Source organism: Epinephelus lanceolatus, chromosome 18, assembly GCF_041903045.1.
Source record: "Epinephelus lanceolatus isolate andai-2023 chromosome 18, ASM4190304v1, whole genome shotgun sequence".
NCBI classification, from domain to species: domain Eukaryota; kingdom Metazoa; phylum Chordata; class Actinopteri; order Perciformes; family Serranidae; genus Epinephelus; species Epinephelus lanceolatus.
Genome location: NC_135751.1, coordinates 2,127,744 through 2,147,500, shown reverse-complemented (window position 1 = coordinate 2,147,500; position 19,757 = coordinate 2,127,744). Strand labels below are relative to the sequence as shown.

The window sequence follows — 19,757 nt, the reverse complement described above, 5'->3', positions numbered from 1 at the left end:
CACTGTGATGCGACACAGCACTAACAGCTGGTCCCGGGTGTAAACAATGGAGCCACGGCTGGGTGCCGGGTCCCCGCACATGATCATGTCCATAGAAAAATAGGAGAAAGACCGCTATAAAGAAAGCGGTCTTCGTCTCCATACCAAAACAAAACATACAGGGTATATGCAGGAATCCTGAGGTTAATTTCAATACTTTTTTAAGACTTTATTAAGACCTTCCAAAAAACTTTAAGACCTCATCGCCATTTCAAGCTGTCAAGCTGTTGTAGTTTGCAATTAAATCTATGGGGCACAAACAGAACTCAGATAAGATGAGAAGGAATAAATCTTGAAAGAATAAATTAAAGCAAAGACAGGTTTATTAAAATACACCTTAGGTCATAACAAGTAACACAGCTCTACAGCTCAACATCAACTATTCAAGGCCAACTTGCTGAAAACGACAACCTTCTGGCTAGCCCCTTGCATGTGGGATTTAGGGCTGACCCAAAAAAATTCGAAGCTTTGTTCGATGGCACGGGATTCGATTGTGAAATTTTTTTTTTTTTTTGAATATTCGGCCTTTTTTTCCTCCCGTTTTTTTTGGGAGACCTTGAACGCAACACTAATCATGCCGTCCGTTTTTTTCTCCCCTTTAGCCATATGTAAACTCAAAGAATGAGAAGCAATGTCTGTTAGGCATATAAGATTTCATGTTCCAGTTCCAGTTTTAATTAAAAACTAAAAAGGGTTTTAATTTTTAGTGTGAAAAATCAAAAGTTAAACACTAGTTATCAGCAACCAGAAGTGTTTTTTCGTTTGTGAATATTTTTATCTTAATTATAGATAATTTTTAAGTTATTAACTTTTTTGGACTCCCCCCCCCCACACACACATACATTTTTATATATATATATATAGTACAGGCCAAAAGTTTGGACACACCTTCTCATTCAATGCGTTTTCTTTATTTTCATGACTATTTACATTGTAGATTCTCACTGAAGGCATCAAAACTATGAATGAACACATGTGGAGTTATGTACTTAACAAAAAAAGGTGAAATAACTGAAAACATGTTTTATATTCTAGTTTCTTCAAAATAGCCACCCTTTGCTCTGATTACTGCTTTGCACACTCTTGGCATTCTCTCCATGAGCTTCAAGAGGTAGTCACCTCAAATGGTTTTCCAACAGTCTTGAAGGAGTTCCCAGAGGTGTTTAGCACTTGTTGGCCCCTTTGCCTTCACTCTGCGGTCCAGCTCACCCCAAACCATCTCGATTGGGTTCAGGTCCGGTGACTGTGGAGGCCAGGTCATCTGCCGCAGCACTCCATCACTCTCCTTCTTGGTCAAATAGCCCTTACACAGCCTGGAGGTGTGTTTGGGGTCATCGTCCTGTTGAAAAATAAATGATCGTCCAACTAAACGCAAACCGGATGGGATGGCATGTCGCTGCAGGATGCTGTGGTAACCATGCTGGTTCAGTGTGCCTTCAATTTTGAATAAATCCCCAACAGTGTCACCAGCAAAACACCCCCACACCATCACACCTCCTCCTCCATGCTTCACAGTGGGAACCAGGCATGTGGAATCCATCCGTTCACCTTTTCTGCGTCTCACAAAGACACGGTGGTTGGAACCAAAGATCTCAAATTTGGACTCATTAGACCAAAGCACAGATTTCCACTGGTCTAATGTCCATTCCTTGTGTTTCTTGGCCCAAACAAATCTCTTCTGCTTGTTGCCTCTCCTTAGCAGTGGTTTCCTAGCAGCTATTTGACCATGAAGGCCTGATTCGCGCAGTCTCCTCTTAACAGTTGTTCTAGAGATGGGTCTGCTGCTAGAACTCTGTGTGGCATTCATCTGGTCTCTGATCTGAGCTGCTGTTAACTTGCGATTTCTGAGGCTGGTGACTCGGATGAACTTATCCTCAGAAGCAGAGGTGACTCTTGGTCTTCCTTTCCTGGGTCGGTCCTCATGTGTGCCAGTTTCGTTGTAGCGCTTGATGGTTTTTGCGACTCCACTTGGGGACACATTTAAAGTTTTTGCAATTTTCCGGACTGACTGACCTTCATTTCTTAAAGTAATGATGGCCACTCGTTTTTCTTTAGTTAGCTGATTGGTTCTTGCCATAATATGAATTTTAACAGTTGTCCAATAGGGCTGTCGGCTGTGTATTAACCTGACTTCTGCACAACACAACTGATGGTCCCAACCCCATTGATAAAGCAAGAAATTCCACTAATTAACCCTGATAAGGCACACCTGTGAAGTGGAAACCATTTCAGGTGACTACCTCTTGAAGCTCATGGAGAGAATGCCAAGAGTGTGCAAAGCGGTAATCAGAGCAAAGGGTGGCTATGTTGAAGAAACTAGAATATAAAACATGTTTTCAGTTATTTCACCTTTTTTTGTTAAGTACATAACTCCACATGTGTTCATTCATAGTTTTGATGCCTTCAGTGAGAATCTACAATGTAAATAGTCATGAAAATAAAGAAAACGCATTGAATGAGAAGGTGTGTCCAAACTTTTGGCCTGTACTGTACATACACATATATACACACACATATATACATATACACACACACACAATCACACACACACACATATATATATATATATATATATATATATATATGGTAAGGCAGGCAAAGGCAAAGTGATTAGGCCTCCACAACACCTAATCAAATATGCAAACATCAGTACAAACATCCCCTCAATACTGCCTAATCACCTTAACAGCTGTATGAATATACTCCAAAGATGTACATAATACAGCAGTCACATGTGAACAGGTATCTCACACAGCTAGGCCGAATGGTTGGCAGTTAGGTGGCAAAATAAACCTTACACTTTTAACAGCAAAAACACTGGTCAATATCTGAAGGAAACTGTGAGCAATTAGCAAACTTAGCCAAGACATCGCTAACCAAGATGAGGCTAGCAAAGCACTGCAAGGGAACGTGATGGCCATGACTGCTAATGTGAGAGTGGCTAAATGCAATGTGAGCACCCTCCAGGCAGACACTCTTACTCTGCGTCTAAAACTCACTGAGATGGACGACAGATCACGGAGGTGTAACGTCCGACTCGTCAGTCTAGCTGAGTCAGCAGAGGGCAAAATTGCTATCCAGTTTCTTCAGCAGAGTTTGCCTGTGTGGATTCCCTCCCTGGCAGGGGAGAAGATTGAAATCCAACGGGCGCACTGCATCTACACCTCCAAGCATAAACCAAGTCGCCCCCGGCTCCGGTACCAAGACAGTGAGAGGATCTTTAACGGCATCAGAGCCCTTGCAGCACCTCCGACACATATCCAAGGAGGGGCAGACATCGACATCCAGGCTGCTATTTTCCCCGGACTGCAGCAACGAAACTGCGCAGAGGAGGAAAGCCTTCGACACCGTGAGGAAACACATGGTCAACAGAGGACTGCGCCCAATCCTGGGGTATCTGGCGACTTTGAAAGTTAAGCATAACGGGACACTACACTTCTTCGAGGACGTAGACAAGGCAGAGAAGTTCATGTCCACACTTGACCGCTCTCCGCACTCATCGCCTCAAAGACCCAGTGCTCCCCACTCTCCTGCCCTCACTGCGCCGGCTGACAGACATATCTCTATGGAGGCTTCACGTGTCACCCCATGATCCAGTTTGCAAACTGTTTCAGCAGGGTCCGACGTTAAGGTTTTTTGCTACTTGCCCTGTCGGGCAAGTACTTCTCAAATCTACTTGCCCCATCTAAATTCTTACTTGCCCTGCCTAAGAGGTTCTTTTTCTGGCTGTGTGGTACATATTTTCACTCATGACTTACATCTTACGTCAGCAGAGACGCTCAGCCAATGGAGGCAGCAGCACATAAAAAAAGCAGCACACTGCAACTGGCCCCTCCGAGGACAGAAACAGGAGAGGAAATACACGATTACAGGCTGGAATTAAGTCATTTTTAGGGCAAGGCCATTTTGGCCTTTGATAAATACAAATTTATTGGGACATCACAGCCAAAATGTGGGGCACCAAAGCCAAAACCAATGGTGCAATAACAATATGTGCTAACTACACTGAATGAAGACAAAACAATATATGTGTTGAAAAACAGTACTGAGTTTATTAAAACTGGGTGTGCATGACTGGGGATATATCTCGTTTCTTGTTTTGATTCATGTCCCTTATTTTTTAAGTCTTTGAAATCTCTTTATTCTTTTGTTATCTCCTAGTTATTAAGAAATTATTAGAAGAAGATTCTTTATTGTCCTTTCTCAGCACATTACATACATTGAAACGAAATCTGACCTCTGCATTTGACCCATCCTACTGTATACACTGGGAGCAGTGGGCAGCCGCAGTGCAGCGTCCGGGGACCAACTCCAGTTCTTTTGCCAATGCCAGTGGTCAGGGTCACTGACAGGAGTATTCACCTAACATAGCCTACATATCTTTAATTATATAATTATTTATATGTCTCTATGTATATTTTTTACATAAATCCCCAATATTTAATTTGCCTTTAAAAAAATCCTCTTCCTTCATTTAATTTGACAATGTTTATTGTATTGTATTATATGTATTAATTCTCTACAGGATGTTGTATGTTCTTTAATGTGTGTTCAATTTATTAAAAGAAAAAAAAAACAAAAAAACGTTTTGGTGAACCCTGCAGCAAAGTGAACCCTCTTCATCAGAGTATCTTTGCCTCCCAGTTTGTTCCTGGTGACAGAGCAGAGTGATCCATCTTTCTTCTCAGAGGATCTTTGTCCCATGAGAGAAGGCAGCATGCTGTTCTTATCTATCGCTCTGCTCTCTGTGTCCGCATTTAAAACAACTTTCGCTGGCGATTTGACAGTCACTAGAAGCACATTATGACCCTTTATAAAAGTTTCTGTGTGGTACCTGTGTTCTACATGAGCTAATGTTAGCGGGTAAGAACTGAGAGGCTGTCCGGTATATGTGTGTGTGTGTGTGTCCGAGTCGGTGCTGCTTGCCCGATCGGGCATGTCTGCGCAGGGTCTGCTGGCCCGCCGGCTATTTTTACTTGCCCCGGGCATTCAGGCAACCGTTAATGTCGGACCCTGTGTTTCAGGCTGGTAAGCCAGAAAACCTCCAGCCACAGGTTAATGTGCTTTAAGTTGAAATTACTTTAGATGCAGATGTTGTAGACTAGTTATTGCAACCGCAGCAGTTCGTTTCACAATTTGTTAGTCATACGATTAGAATTAACTTTGGTTTAACATAGAAAACTGGTGTATGAGGCCTCTATTTTGTCTCCTCCCTTTTTTCTTTTTTCGTTTTTTTTTTAACTGTAAGCATTACATATGTAATCAAGGTATATTCTAGGTTGTTGTTGATCAGAGACCACTTTATATTTATCAAATTTTTATGACTTCTTTTAAATTAATATAGGAAAGTGGTGCACTTTGTTTTAACCTTTGTCTTTTCCACTATTAATGTGAGCATACGGCTAGTGTCGGTTCAATTCCTATGCATTAGAGATGTAATGGTATGAAAATTTCATATCACGGTTACTGTAACCAAAATTATCATGGTTATCATTATTATCGCGGTATTGTTGACTTACAAAAAGTCAAGCATGTTTGATTTTCTTTTTGTCGTTCACGATTACTCCCATCACACCCGTCACTTTGACCAATAGAAACACAGAGTTAGCTGCTGCCATAGACAACTGTACGGCAACAACACCCCAGCCTTTTTAATATTTCCTCTATGGATGTTACCACACAGAGTAAAAGGGGAAAATGATGGTGTGAAACAGCAGAGGCACTTTGTCAACCTGCTAAGTACTGCCATTAGCATCAAGCTAGCAAACAAAGTTATTTCTTCATAATGGAGACAGACATAAAGTAAGAAAATTAAAAAACAGTGGCGGGGCTTTTACTCACCGCAACTGCATTTGAAACAGACTACATTAGAAACGGGCCGTTCCCTCTGTATCTTTACATTTTTACTTTTTATCCACTCCCGTTGGCTTCATAAAGTTAAGGCATCACGCCGTCATTTCAAACTCAACACTTCCTGAATTTGTTTCAAATTAAAAGCCCCTTATAAACTCGGCTTAGAGAATCTGCTTTTATTGTGAAATATTTGTAGGAACTTGTGGAGGATTCAGTAACATGAATGTTTGTGGACGGTACTTCAAATGTAGCTCCTGCCATCTGGTGACACTTTTTACATTATTACAACAACATTTCGGCTGGCACATGAACGACCAGAGTCACTGAAATGATAGTAAAAGTACTAAAAATTAGACTTGCACCTATTAATCGGCAGAATCGGGCTGATTTTCACGTGATCAGCCATGACCTGCGACCAGCCGGTCAGTCTAAAATATGCCAATTTAAAACGCTGGTCAAATTTCCGCCACGTGGCATGATTGATATCGTGTAACATCAGCGGCGCTCACACACACGCACATGTGCAACTCACGGCTTGAGCGATGTGAGGTAGGGGACCTCAGGGACACGCTGGTTTGGGTAGGCCAACTATGGAGTAAATGATTCTGGCCAGAGAATCAGGTTCGAGAGGATACTTTAATTTTCAATGATAACAACAAACAAGTATACAAAGTTGACATGCTTTTTTTTTTTCTCTCTCTCTCTTCTGTGCCTTCGGGCCAAACATTGCAAACTGCACATGCACGCCTGTGTCTGAGGGACTATTGCTGCTGCTTTTCCAGGCAATGAGCAGTATCACCGTGAGTTTTTCAAAGTGCGGTAATCAAACATGGTTTTAATGATAATTGAAATTTGAAATGGTAATACTAACCATCGAGAATTTTACGGCAGTTTATCATTTTACTGGTAATCGTTACATCCCTACTATGCATGTAACCAAAGTTTATTTAAAGATGGTGCTGGCCAGCGTCATATCTTATTTTGTAACATTTCTAGTTAGTAATGTTTCTGACCCATACAGACTCGGACTGGAGACATATGCCACTTTTGAAAGCCACAGGTAGCTAGTGGATAATTTATTTATTTATTTTTTCCCCAACCTAAGAGTAAATTCCTTATCTCTTGCAGATGGAAAATTTGGTTCTGGTTTTTGTTTGTCTCTCACCAAAGCCTTGCTGTTTATGTAAAACTCACTATACCATATCACATATTCTACGTTTTGAAAGTCCCTGCTTGAGTAGACTTATAGCTCATATTCTCCAGACCACACGATGGCTAGAATCTGGTTATGAATAGGCCTTTCAGTGTAATGTCGTGGAATGTCTGGGGCCTAAATTCGCCAGTTAAGCGCACTAAATGTCTAGAATTTTTTTGGACGTAAAGGAATTTCGATTGTTCTAGTCCAAGAAACACATCTGAAAACAAATGACATCGATAGATTTCATAACAGGTTTTATAAATGTGTCGCTTACTCTTGCTGCAATCAGGTCGAAAGGTGCAGCTATTTTATTTGACAGGAAATTAGGGGTCAATATTGACAGCTCTGGTCAAGATGATGCTGTAAGGTTGACATATGTGTGCATTACAATTAACAAAGTCAAAATATGCCTTGCTTCAATTTATGGTCCAAACATTCATGACCCAAGCTTCTTCAATATGGTTTCTAATATGCTTCTGGACATGCCAAACTACAAATTTATAATTGGGGGTGACTTCAATCAGGTGTGGGATGTAACTACAAAATCTAACAGTTAAGAATTAAACTTTATTCTCTGCCAGACATAAGACATACTCAAGAATTGACTGCATATTTGTGTCTCCTCACTTGAACCAATGGATCAACTTTACTGATATACTTCCCATCATAATATCTGACGACGCCCCTGTGATGTACAACTTTCAAATCCAGCAGAGCTCCCGTAAACATGCACACAGGTGGCACTTCAATACAACACTACTCCAGAATTCTACTTTTTTAAAACGATTGAAAAATAATCTAAAATTATTTCTAGAAATCAATTCTGAGACAGCGTCTTCTCCCCAAATACTATGGGAAACAACTAAATGCTTTATAAGGGGGGAATCCTCTTCATTCACATCCTATTTAAAGACATCTAGAAAACACAGAATTGTACAACGAGAAAGTGAAATACAGATGCTAGAATGTGACCAAAAACGTAAATTCTCTGACCAGACCCACTCAACCCTTCTGGCTTTGAAATTTGAACTAAACAATCTCCTTAAGGCCAAAGCTGAATTTATAATTCACCGAACTAGAAAAACGTACTATAGTCAGAGTGAAAGTTCAAGTTCAAGGCCAGATTAAAACACAATGAATCATCTTCTACAATTAATGCAATCCAGACCATGACACTCATGACCCAGATGAAATAAATGACACCTTTAAATCATTTTATTCTCATCTCTACTCAGCTGAATCCATTCCCAATCTGACTACCCTTCAATCATATCTGTCAGAGCTTAATTTACCCTCACTGACAAATTCTGAGGCAGAACAACTTGAGTTGTTGCTCTGAGTAAGTACCACTTACTCTCGTAGAACTTAAAGAAGCCCTCAATTCGATGCAAAAAGCCAAATCGCTAGGACATGATGGCCTGCCCCCCAGAGCTGTTCCTTGAACTGTGGGATACTATTGGGCCACTCCTTTTAGACTCGATAAATTTTGCTTTAGACACTGGGTCCTTTCATCGTGACCAAAATACATTGGTCATATCGGTACTGCTTAAAAAATGTAAACCTCCTCTGAGATGTGGCAGCTATAGGCCAATATCTCTAATTACAACAGAACTAAAACTCTTTGCTAAAGTTTTAGTTAGAAGACTAGAGAGATTAGTGGGCAAGCTAATTCATCATGACCAAACAGGTTTTCTAAAGGGGAGGCTGGCATTGGACAATATCAGACACCTTTCCATATTATGCATGCATCTGAATCAGCTGAGGAACCAGCAGCTGTATTCAGTTTGGATGCACAAAAAACCCTTTGATAGGGTGGGCTGGGAATACCTATGGGCAGTTCTGGAGAAATTTGGATTTGGAAGCAATTTTATACTGATGGCTAAAACACTTTTTTCTAATCCCTATGCAGTTGTACAAACAGGTAATGTGTTGTCTAAAGCGTGGCACTCGTCAAGGCTGCCCACTGCCTCTGCTGCTTTTTGCACTGTCGTTGGAACCACTGGCACAAGCAATTAGACTAAATCACGGTATCTCACCTATCTGTATTAAAGCTACAGAACATAAAATTTTGCTGTACGCATATGATGTATTACTGTATTTCATGAACATCGCTAGTTCCTTACCTCAAATAATTCAAGTCTTTACCCGGTTCAGTCAATTTTCTGGTTATAAAATCAATTGGGATAAATCCCTTCTAGTTCCCCTAAATAATGCAGCAAAACAGCTTACATTACCAGCTATTCCGCATATTCAGTGGCACACCTCTTTTACATACTTAGGATTGATCATAACCAAATTCTCTGATATCTCGCATACTAATTATAATAAGATTAAACTCGAAATCTCATCTGATATCCAGAGGTGGTCCAATCTTAAAATGTCATTGCAAGGCAGAGTCTCAATAGTAAAAATGAATGTCCTTGGACAACTAAACTTTATTTTTTTTCTATGATCCCTGTTCCCCCACCAGCTAAATATTTGATGAATTACATCTCCTGATCGGTAAATTCATTTGGAATGGCAAAAGACCTTGCATTCGGTTTCACATACCTCAGCGCTCAAAGTCCTCAGGAGGTCTGGCTGTATCTGATTTCAAGCTGTATTACTGGTCTTTTCATATAAAGACTTTGGCAACTTGGCGTGACAAAGAAGCAGCTACACCATGGCATCAGATAAAACAGGAACTAGTAAAACCACACAGGCTGGAAGATGTACTGTTCTGCGGAGTGAAGCCTGGGTGAGCACGTAGAATGTTTGGACAAGTTATTAGCAATCTATTACAAATCTGGTCTGATGTCCAGAACCACATGGGTTGTAACGTCAAACTTTGCAATCATTCCCCAGTTTGGTTTAAAGGCGCCGTACGTAAGAATGTGGCCAATGTGGTTGCTGCACTCAAATTCAAAATACTGCCGCGAGACGTGTCCACCCCCCCTCCCCTACAGATTCAAGGTTGCTGGACAGCGGCACGCTGGAGACTGATTTGTTTGCCCACGGGCGGCTGCTGTGGCAGGGCCGCGTCGCGCATCCTTGATCTTCGGTTTTCCAGCGGACCGTTCGAGCAAGTCCGGCTTCTCTGCTGCTAACGCTGCTGCTGCAATACAGCGGAGGAGGAGCCGGCTGATAATGCTATGTACCGGGACACTGCTAATGCTGCTTGCCGTGCTGCTAACGTTTGTTTCTCCCAAAAAAATCAGTCGGGTCGATGACCCACCTGCACATGGGCTACAATGTATGATTGAAAATGAATAACAGTTGAAAGTATTCGAAATGTCCATCCCCGTCTAGCTATGATGCTAGTTAGTGCTGTCTCCACTGTTCAAAAGCATCTCCTATATAGACCCTCGCTTTGCCTCAAGTTTTGTCTTGGCGTTTTTGGGAATCATAACGAGGTCGTTTGGGTTTAGTCACACCATCAGCCATTGTAGCTCAGTCGTAACTGTAACTGATGCTGAGACTCTACTGACTGTGTGACTGGTAGACGGCGGTGGGTGGCGCAACAGGCCAAAACACAAATTCAAAACATAAACATGATTTGCGGACCGTAAAATTTTTTTTAAAATGCGAATATTCTGGCTGTACTATTGTTGTCGGTGAGATGAGTATGTTATATTAACATTATTCCTTAGTCTCTGTGACATATTAGGATGAATTTACGACTATTTGCTTTAGATTTCTTACATATAGCTCCTTTAACTATAATTTACTGCAGGGCGCTGCCCCTTATTTCAATGATAAGTGGTCTTCTGGAAGAATGCATAGTCTTCAAGATATGTATGATAGAAATGGACTGCTTTCATTTCAAAGGCTTAAAGAGAGGTATTCTCTTGCTGGATTTTCTTGGTTCCTCTACCTCCAATTGAGATCAGCAATTCGTGCCCATGAAGTCCCCTGGGACTCCCCTCTACCCTCTCATCCATTAAACACTTGGGTTGAGCCTAGATCATCCTATGCTATCCCGTTAAAGTTTTTTTTTGGTGAGTTTTTCCTTATCTGCTGCAAGAGTCCAAAGGACTAGGGATAGGAATCGAGAACCGGTTCCTGTTAAGAACCGGTTCCAACTGGGTCAATTCATCGACATCATGAGCCTTTATGCTTAACGATTCCCTTATCGATTCTTTTCATTACGCCGAATCTATGCTCGTCAGTCAGCAGCATGTTCAACAACAAAGAAGACGTAATGGCGGAGAGACAGAAGCGGTCAAAGCTGTGGCTTCACTTCATGCTGTTGTTAGCCTCCCTGGAGCTGCTAGCCCGCTGTGGAGCTTTGGCGCATCCCCGCTCCAGATGGACAGCGGGCGGGGCGCTGTTGTTGTTAGCCTCCCTGGAGCTGCTAGCCCACTGTGGAGCTTCGGCGCATCCCAGCTCCAGGTGGACGGCGGGCGGGGCACTGTTGTTATTTGCCTCACTGGAGCTGCTAGCCCACTGTGGAGCTTCGGCGCATCCCAGCTCCAGGTGGACGGCGGGCGGGGCGCTGTTGTTGTTAGCCTCCCTGGAGCTGCTAGCCCGCTGTGGAGCTTCGGCGTATCCCAGCTCCAGGTGGACGGCGGGGCGCTGTTGTTGTTAGCCTCCCTGGAGCTGCTAGCCCGCTGTGGAGCTTTGGCGTATCCCAGCTCCAGGTGGACGGCGGGGCGCTGTTGTTGTTAGCCTCACTGGAGCTGCTAGCCCGCTGTGGAGCTTTGGCGCGTCCCCGCTCCTGTTGTCGGATTTCATGGGAACACCAAGGATGGTAAGATGAGGGCAGTTGAGTTGATTTGCAAGCTATTTGTTGTTATAATATGCAGGGCTAGCTGTGTTAGCTGCCTCACTTGAGTTAGCTGCACTAGCTGCGTGGTGTTGAAACACTCAGGCTGTGGGCTGGGATTTATCTCTATATCACCAGCTAGGAGTAACATTAATGACAACTCATTGTGGCTGTTGTGACACAGATAACTGTATGCCAATGCTGGCTTATGACTGTGAAAGCTGCCGTTAGTTTTTTGTGCGGTTAACAGTTAGACGGCGTCCAAACATTTCTATGCGGGAGGAGGTGTGGGTTACAAACAACAGGAGATGATATCATTAATTCACAGGAGGAATCGATAAAGAATCGGATCGATAAGCAGAATCGATAATGGCACTGATATCGATAAAATCCTATCAATTCCCATCCCTACAAAGGACAGAGGGATGTAGTATGCTGTAAAGCCCTGTGAGGTAAATTGTGATTTGTGATATTGGGCTTTATAAATAAAATTGATTGATTGATTGATAGCATCCAACATTTATAATCACCTGGCCACACAAAATGCCCAAACTCTCGGGGTGACTGAGTCCTGGAATCTTGACTTGGAGGGACAGGGCTTTGAATGTGACTGGGACAAAATCTGTCAAATATATTTATTTCATCCAAAAATCCAGCAAATCAACATACACTTTAAGTTTGTGCACCAATTTTATGCCACACCCTACAGATGTTTTAAAATGAAAAGTATAGACAGTTCAAACTGCACTAAATGTAGCCAGAATACTGCAGGTACATACCTTCATGTTTTTTGGGAATGCCCCTCAGTCTCTGATTTTTGGAGTACGGTGGCAAAGTATCCGAAAAAAATTTGAAATTTCCAATTCCTAAACAGCCTACTTTGTTACTATTCAATGATGATTCTGCCCTAAGTGAAAACATCAGGTTAGCCCTTAGGAAGATCATATTTGCAGGTTTAACTGCTGCCAAGAAGACAATAATTCACTTACGGTTTTCTCCTGAGTCTCCGTTGATTAAAGAATGGATGAATCATTTCAGGGATATCACTGTCATAGAAAGATCACTGGCCGTAATTCATAAGGCCCGGGCATCCTCTGTGGAGGCTTGGGTTGCCCTTATTGGGTCTCTTTGAGATCCACATTTTCTTGCATAACTATAACTGATTAAAGAACTTAATAGTATAAGAAAGCCTACACACACAGTCTGCCCACTCTGTCACATGAAAGTTGATCTTTGGTATAGTTTTAGTATAGTGTTTGTCTAAACCTTTGTTTTGTCTTTTGTGTTTGGCGTTATTATTTATTACTCAATGTACTTTTATTTCTATTTTTTTTGTCTAATTTCATTTTCTAAGGCAATGGTGATCTGTATAAAGTTATTTGTTTTGTTTGTCTTGTTGCTACTAACCGTATTCTATGTACAACTATTCCATGTAACAAAAGGCAATAACAAGTTGATCACAAAAAAAAAAACAACAACAGGTACTACACTAATTTATGGAGCCGTGCAAGCCACCCCATGGTCAATGACATAGTCACCTTAGTATTTCACAATAAGAAGCCTTGTGTTAACAAATGAAGGGATTCTGTGCATGCGGGCCTTGCTGCTGCTATTGTGTCTACAGCAGAGATAACTGAGCAGCAACCACTTGCTGTCTAAAGGCACCGTAAAAATCGTGTCAGTCTCCTGACCCCTGGATTGGATTATTAAAACCATTTTTGGAATTCATGGAACAGTTACCACCACCACCACCACCACCTCTACCTCTACACAGACGTGCATACATACCCTCTGCAGTGGTATGATGTCTTTGTCAGTCAGTTTGTCTCCAGTCACAGGATCAATCATGTCCTTCTTGATCAGCTTCTCCACACACTCCTGAGTGACCACAGCACCCCTGAACACAAAGAGTGTGTGTCAGTGATCCCCTGAAAGAGAACACTCAACATGTGGATGTCAGAGTGGAGGGAGACGTGTTGACACTCACGAGGGGCGCAGAACGGCACAGGGGACACTGTTGCCGAGGACATCTCTGGTTACTGCACATACATACCTGTCCTGTAGAGACAAGACAGGATTATACTATTCTACTGACAATGTAGAGGAAATACTCTGTTCACATCACATAAGATAAGGTTTGAGCGTGATGTCATACTTTCCTAAATGTGAGAAAGAAGCTGATTTGCTGCTTCGTGAGACTTGTTGAGGGTAACAAAAATATGTAACAACACCAGACGTATCCTTACATCACTGGAATGTGCTGTAGAAAACACACTTTGAGGCCATACCTACATTAGTACAGGCATATTTGAAAATAATTACATTTCAAACTGGATTTCACCTTCTGCATCACTTTTACAGTATATCTTTTCTTCCCATTTTGTGGTCAAACAACGCACTTGTGAGTAACATCATCTGGTAAGACATGGTTGCATTCTCAGAGACAAGACACTAAACTGGTTTCAGTTCAAGTATAAAACAGGGATCTGTTTAGAAATGCTCCCTGCAAGGCTGGCAGTAGGACTCTGGTATACCACTGACAATTATCAATCAAGTTTTTTCTATTCAGGCAGATGTGTGACAACAGAACCTGAAAGATAAACTAGAATTACTGCCCTACAGTAGAATGTCTCCATGAACCAGTCAAGTAGCAGTTAGTTTACATCCACGTCTATCCAGACTCACAAGTAGCCATGACAGTAAACAATGCTTCAAAAATGGATGTTACTGCAAAGAAGCTACAAACTGTAAAACATAGATGTTTCACACACATCTTCCCCCCAGCAGCACAGAGGATCTATACAATCAACAGTGTTTCAAGGTGGACACCCAAGATTAGTGTCACCAATTAAATATCTGACCAAATGTCTGCCCTTCTGATCCTGACCTATGACATTGAGTAATGGCCAGAAAAGTGTTTTTGCAGAACATTATGATGTCACAGTGAAGTTGATCTAGTAACTCTGTATGATTAAACTGCAATCTCACTGAACATACTTTTATCAGTGGGACCAAATTATTTGAACTCTGACTGACTCTGCTTTTTGTTTCAAGTTTCAAGGTAAATAACCTGATTTAAGTTTTGCAAAAATCATCATCAAGTGGGTTTCACCATTAGTGTTGCTAAATGTATATTAGCAGTAATGTTTGGTTAAGTTAGTTTAACAAGTTATCTCAACAATGATTTTTATAATGATTTGTTAAACAAGGATGCTCACAGTCATGAAGCCTGGGTGCCATTGGTGCATGAGATAGGATTGTAGCTGTAAACACTGAACAGACTGTACAATGGAGGACGACAAGGTGCTGAGGTAAACTGACCTGGCGGGTGAGCAAGGCCACTCGATCCAGGCTGGAGTCCAACAGGGTAAACCGCACTGTGATAAGCTCATTCATCTTAATGGGTCGTCCTGACATGGGACATAACACAGTCTTACTCTGACAGACAGGAGGGGAGGACAGAAGAGGGGAGTGATTAAAAAAAGTGACGTCTGCAATCCATTTCACACAGCATTACCTCAGCTGAGCAGTGGAAAGCTGCGACTGCTTCATGATAGTCAGCGATCAAGGGTCAGCCTGCCTTCAAACAGTGTCAAAATTTAACAGGCTGATAAACAAAATAAACAGAAAGAGCGTATCATGACATCAGCATGTAAAGCCAACAGGTAAGCCTGGCAACAACTCAACCACACACACAGTGAAAGGACATAAACAAGTTTAGACATGGAGCTGAACAAATTCTTGAATGCTGCTGTAGTGGTTTATAATACATAATACATAATATTACTTAAACTTTTATTATACCATTCACATTAGTATCTACAACATTGTTATATTCTCATTCAGTCACTCCTCATTGGGGTAACATTACCTAAGGGCTTGGCAGACAGGGAGAGAGGATGTAATGTCTGGAGGCTACATTACAGTAAAGAGGTATCATTTTCTGGACCTACCAGACCGTTGTTGCTGTTCTATTACTTGCCTTTAACCACTTAGTCATTATGTCCATATTACTGATGATTATTTATCAAAATATCATTGTTTTAATATTTTGTGAAAGCACCAATAGTAAACCCTACTAGACTGCTGCAGTATCGATATCATGTGGTCATGTATCATGTAGTCAAAAATATTGTGATATTGGATTTTCTCCATAACTCCCAGACTGCAACCGGATGAAACTTCCTGTGGTTAGAATTTCTTAAGTGTTCGTTGTTCAGGAGGTTTTTACCAGGAGCAAAATTATCCACAGAGGTCTCTTCCTCTCCAAAACAAACGGACCAGGTGAATTTAACTGGTAAAAACACTAAATAAAGCAGCTTCATGTTAGAAATCAGTGTTTCTCTGATGCTGTTTGGCATGTTGGAGACAGGTGCCTCCCCCACCACATGCCAATGTGCGCTCAATTTTTTTTCTGGTAACTTCATATCCTGACCTTCAGGAGGTTTTTACTGAGTGCTGAACTATCCACAGAGGTCACCTCTCCAAAACAAACGGACGAGGTGATTAAACCAATAAAAACACTGAATAAAGCAGATTCACATAAAAAAGTGTCCATCTGAAGGAGAAGGGACATTTCCTTCAAGGACAGCAGTGCACACATCTTGGCCAGAGAAGACTGATGATTTGAAAGAAGGAGTGAAAGAAGCCATCTACATCAAACTGGAACAACCAGCGTTAAACAGAGGAGGTGGCCTACAACACCAATTATCTCCCACCTACAATGCAGTCTTGAGTTTCCTCCCCAGACAGCTTAACACCCATTCACACCTGGACCCATCTAACCCCAACGACTCACATGATGGCCGGGTGGGGCAACAACTCACATGTGACCTCAACGACTCTTTAAGGGTTCACACCCACACAGGGTTTCAAGCCTGCGACTTCCCACCAGTCAGTAAGAACTTGAGAAGCCTCTTGGGTGAGAGGTTAACAGGGCTACAGACAAATTTTTTTTTAGTAGGAGCACTGTAGCCCCGAACTGGAAATTTTATACATATACCCCCCTACATCCTACACACTGGACCTTAACTCTTAAAGGATAACTTCGGTATTTTTCAACCTGGGCCCTATTTCTCCATATGTAAGTATGATTCATAGGTACAACTCGTTCTAAAATTGGTTCAGTATTGAGGGAGGCGGATGCAGCCAGGAGCCGCAAAACGAGCTAAAATGGTAACGGGGGCAAATGCGTCCCATATAAGTTTGCGCATCAAAAGTGCTTTTTTTCGCCACTGACCGGTTCAGATCGCCAGTGTTATCTCTGTAAATAGCAAACTAGCCTTCCCCTTACCTCTGCTGTGTGATGTCACGAGCTTCGCTCCACTGTGTCTGTAACGTTAGCTCTCTCTACTCATAGGACAGCCGTTTTTCTTGAGGAAGAGGTGTTTCGGGATTGGATGTCTTCTCTTCTTCGGCTGGCAGTAGTCATCTTGGGAGGAGTGAGCACTGCAGACCCGATGGTCTGCAAGGCGCAGTGTCTGGACAGGAGTGTTAGCATCCATTTGTAGCACAACTAGCCACAACTTCAGCGTCTCGCCGTCCGACAAAGGCAGCCTATGAAAGCTGTACGGGGTGTTGCGCAACATCCTTTTCTTGCGTTCGGGAAAAAGGCCCGTTTATTTGAGTGCTCCACAAACTCCGGTAACACTCCAGGGGGTAGCACGTAAAAGACTCCGTCCCAAACTCTGACTCTTCTAGCGTAACTCATACACTTCATACACACATACTCACTTACAGTACCCAGCGGGGCAGCCCTCCCCCTCTCTGCTCCAACACTGACTGACAGCTGACTCCACTCATACCACGCTCGCCACTGCCCCAGGGTCGCTACAATATGCTAATTACAGAGATAGCACTGGCGATCTGAACCGGTCAGTGGCGAAAAAAAGCACTTTTAATGCGCAAACTTAAACGGGATGCATTTGCCCCCGTTACCGTTTTAGCTCATTTCGCGGCTCCTGGCTGCATCCGCCTCCCTCAATACTGAACCAATTTTAGAACGAGTTGTACCCATGAATCATACGCACAAATACACATGGGGAAATAGAGCCCAGGTTGAAAAATACCGAAGATATCCTTTAATTAAATTCTTATTCTTTAATTATCTGTCAGGCGTCCTGGGACCTTTTCTCTCTTTCTCCTTTTCTGTTTCTCTCCTGGCTATTGGTGTTTCATTACAGATGTCTTGGATCTGGATCTCTGTCCTCCAGGAGAGTCAGCCTATCCTTGTGTCTCTCTCTCTCTCCTACAATGTGTTGTTTCATTCTATCTGTGTAAATGATGTGCTTCAGTTTTGCCTCCTGCCAGGGACATGCAAATGTACATGCTTAAGTTGACCAAGCAGCAGCCCATTTGCCCTCTTTGGCTGAGGAAGAGTCTCCTCAACAACTTCAAATTTGCCCTTTCGTAGAAATTTATTAGACATATCTGATTTTCTTTGTTTATAAAAGATGGCGATTGAGATAATAATTTAGTTACAGTTATCTTAGAAGGTTTTCATACATGTGTCATATTTAAAGTGATGCAGAAATGTTTCAGGTCCTAGTACGATCACCACTTTGACTTTTACACACAAGTGAACAGGGTGCTTATTCAAACATGGAGCCAACATGTTAAACTGCAATAGGATGAACAAAAAGGGGCGTATATCTAAAAAGGGGCTAAACTTCCTGACAGAAGGCATCACCAACCTGCAACTAAAGACTTATCAGTGCTCTGTTACAGTATTTTCTATGAATTCAATCAGCTTCTGTGAATACTGAGATGTTAAAATTACTGATAGTAAACCAGCGTACAGAAATGTTTGTCAAAGCACTGCCCCGACCTGACATACTGACGCAGAAGAAGACACTCACTGGTTTTTTGAGCAGGGTGGGCTTGAACTCAGGTGTCAGAGAGGGAATCCAGAAACTGGGCAGGGTCTGGCTGGAAGAGGCAGCTGACGCGGCACTGGGGGATTCTGCTGAGCTGCCATCTGTCCTGCCCATCTCGCCTCCTTTGCTCTGCCCTGACGGGAGAAAAAGTGATCTTCATTGATAATGCATTTATTTCAAGAGTAACTGTTCTACATACATACACACATTTTATATATATGTGTATACACACACACATATATATATATATATATATACACATTATATATATATATATATATATATATATATATATATATATATATATATATATATATATATATACACATACATACATACATATATATATATATATACATACACACACACACACACATACACATATAGATATACACATATATATTTATGCTACTTTGCATCCTTCTGCATTTTAAAAATGGAAGGATTTTGTGAGTGAGTTAACTGAAGAGGAAGATATTTTAAACTGACTTCTACTAAGAAGACGTGTGTGCAAGGAAAGTTGGTGGTCAGTGCATCTTTTCACACAAGAAAGGAACTACAGTTTTGGTCCAACAAATGCCGGACATGGACTCCAGTAGCCTAAGGCCCCGATCACAAAATATGCGTTTGAGCAGCTGGAAGCGACTTTTTGTAATTGTTTTTAATAGAAATAAAGATATTGTAATTGTTTGAATGAGAGTGAAGCTTCTTGCTTGCTGTTTTTGCATTGTTAGGTGCCTCACATTTTTGCTCTTAAGGCGCCTGGTATTTTTGAGTTGATAAGGAAAACTGAGCTGTGAGTGCAGGAAGCAGAACAGGAGCTCCTGTTATCAGGTAGCATTTATAGACTACGATGAAATGTTCTACTTAAGCACTATTCGGACAGGATTAGTTTTACATGGGCACGTGGGGTAATGTCACTTTACCACAGGACGTCGGTAATATTAATGGCCAATTCGCACAGGATAAGAAATATCAGTAAAACTACCACAAGTGGGAGGGTTAAATCCATTCACGCACCGTCGTCCCCTCCTGTCGTCATGTGCGT

The 19,757-nt window shown here is 41.9% G+C and overlaps 1 protein-coding gene across 1 annotated transcript in view; it reads right to left on the bottom strand.

Moving 5' to 3' along the window:
• Positions 1-19,757, bottom strand: part of nosip (nitric oxide synthase interacting protein) — a 46,636-nt gene that overhangs the window by 5,673 nt on the left and 21,206 nt on the right. Inside the window, exons 6-9 of the mRNA XM_033643920.2 lie at positions 18,692-18,843; positions 15,156-15,272; positions 13,822-13,892; positions 13,623-13,731 (exon numbers count right to left, since the gene is read on the bottom strand). Of these exons, the coding sequence (XP_033499811.1) occupies positions 13,623-13,731; positions 13,822-13,892; positions 15,156-15,272; positions 18,692-18,843 (449 nt within the window). The remainder of the gene's footprint in view (positions 1-13,622; positions 13,732-13,821; positions 13,893-15,155; positions 15,273-18,691; positions 18,844-19,757) is intronic.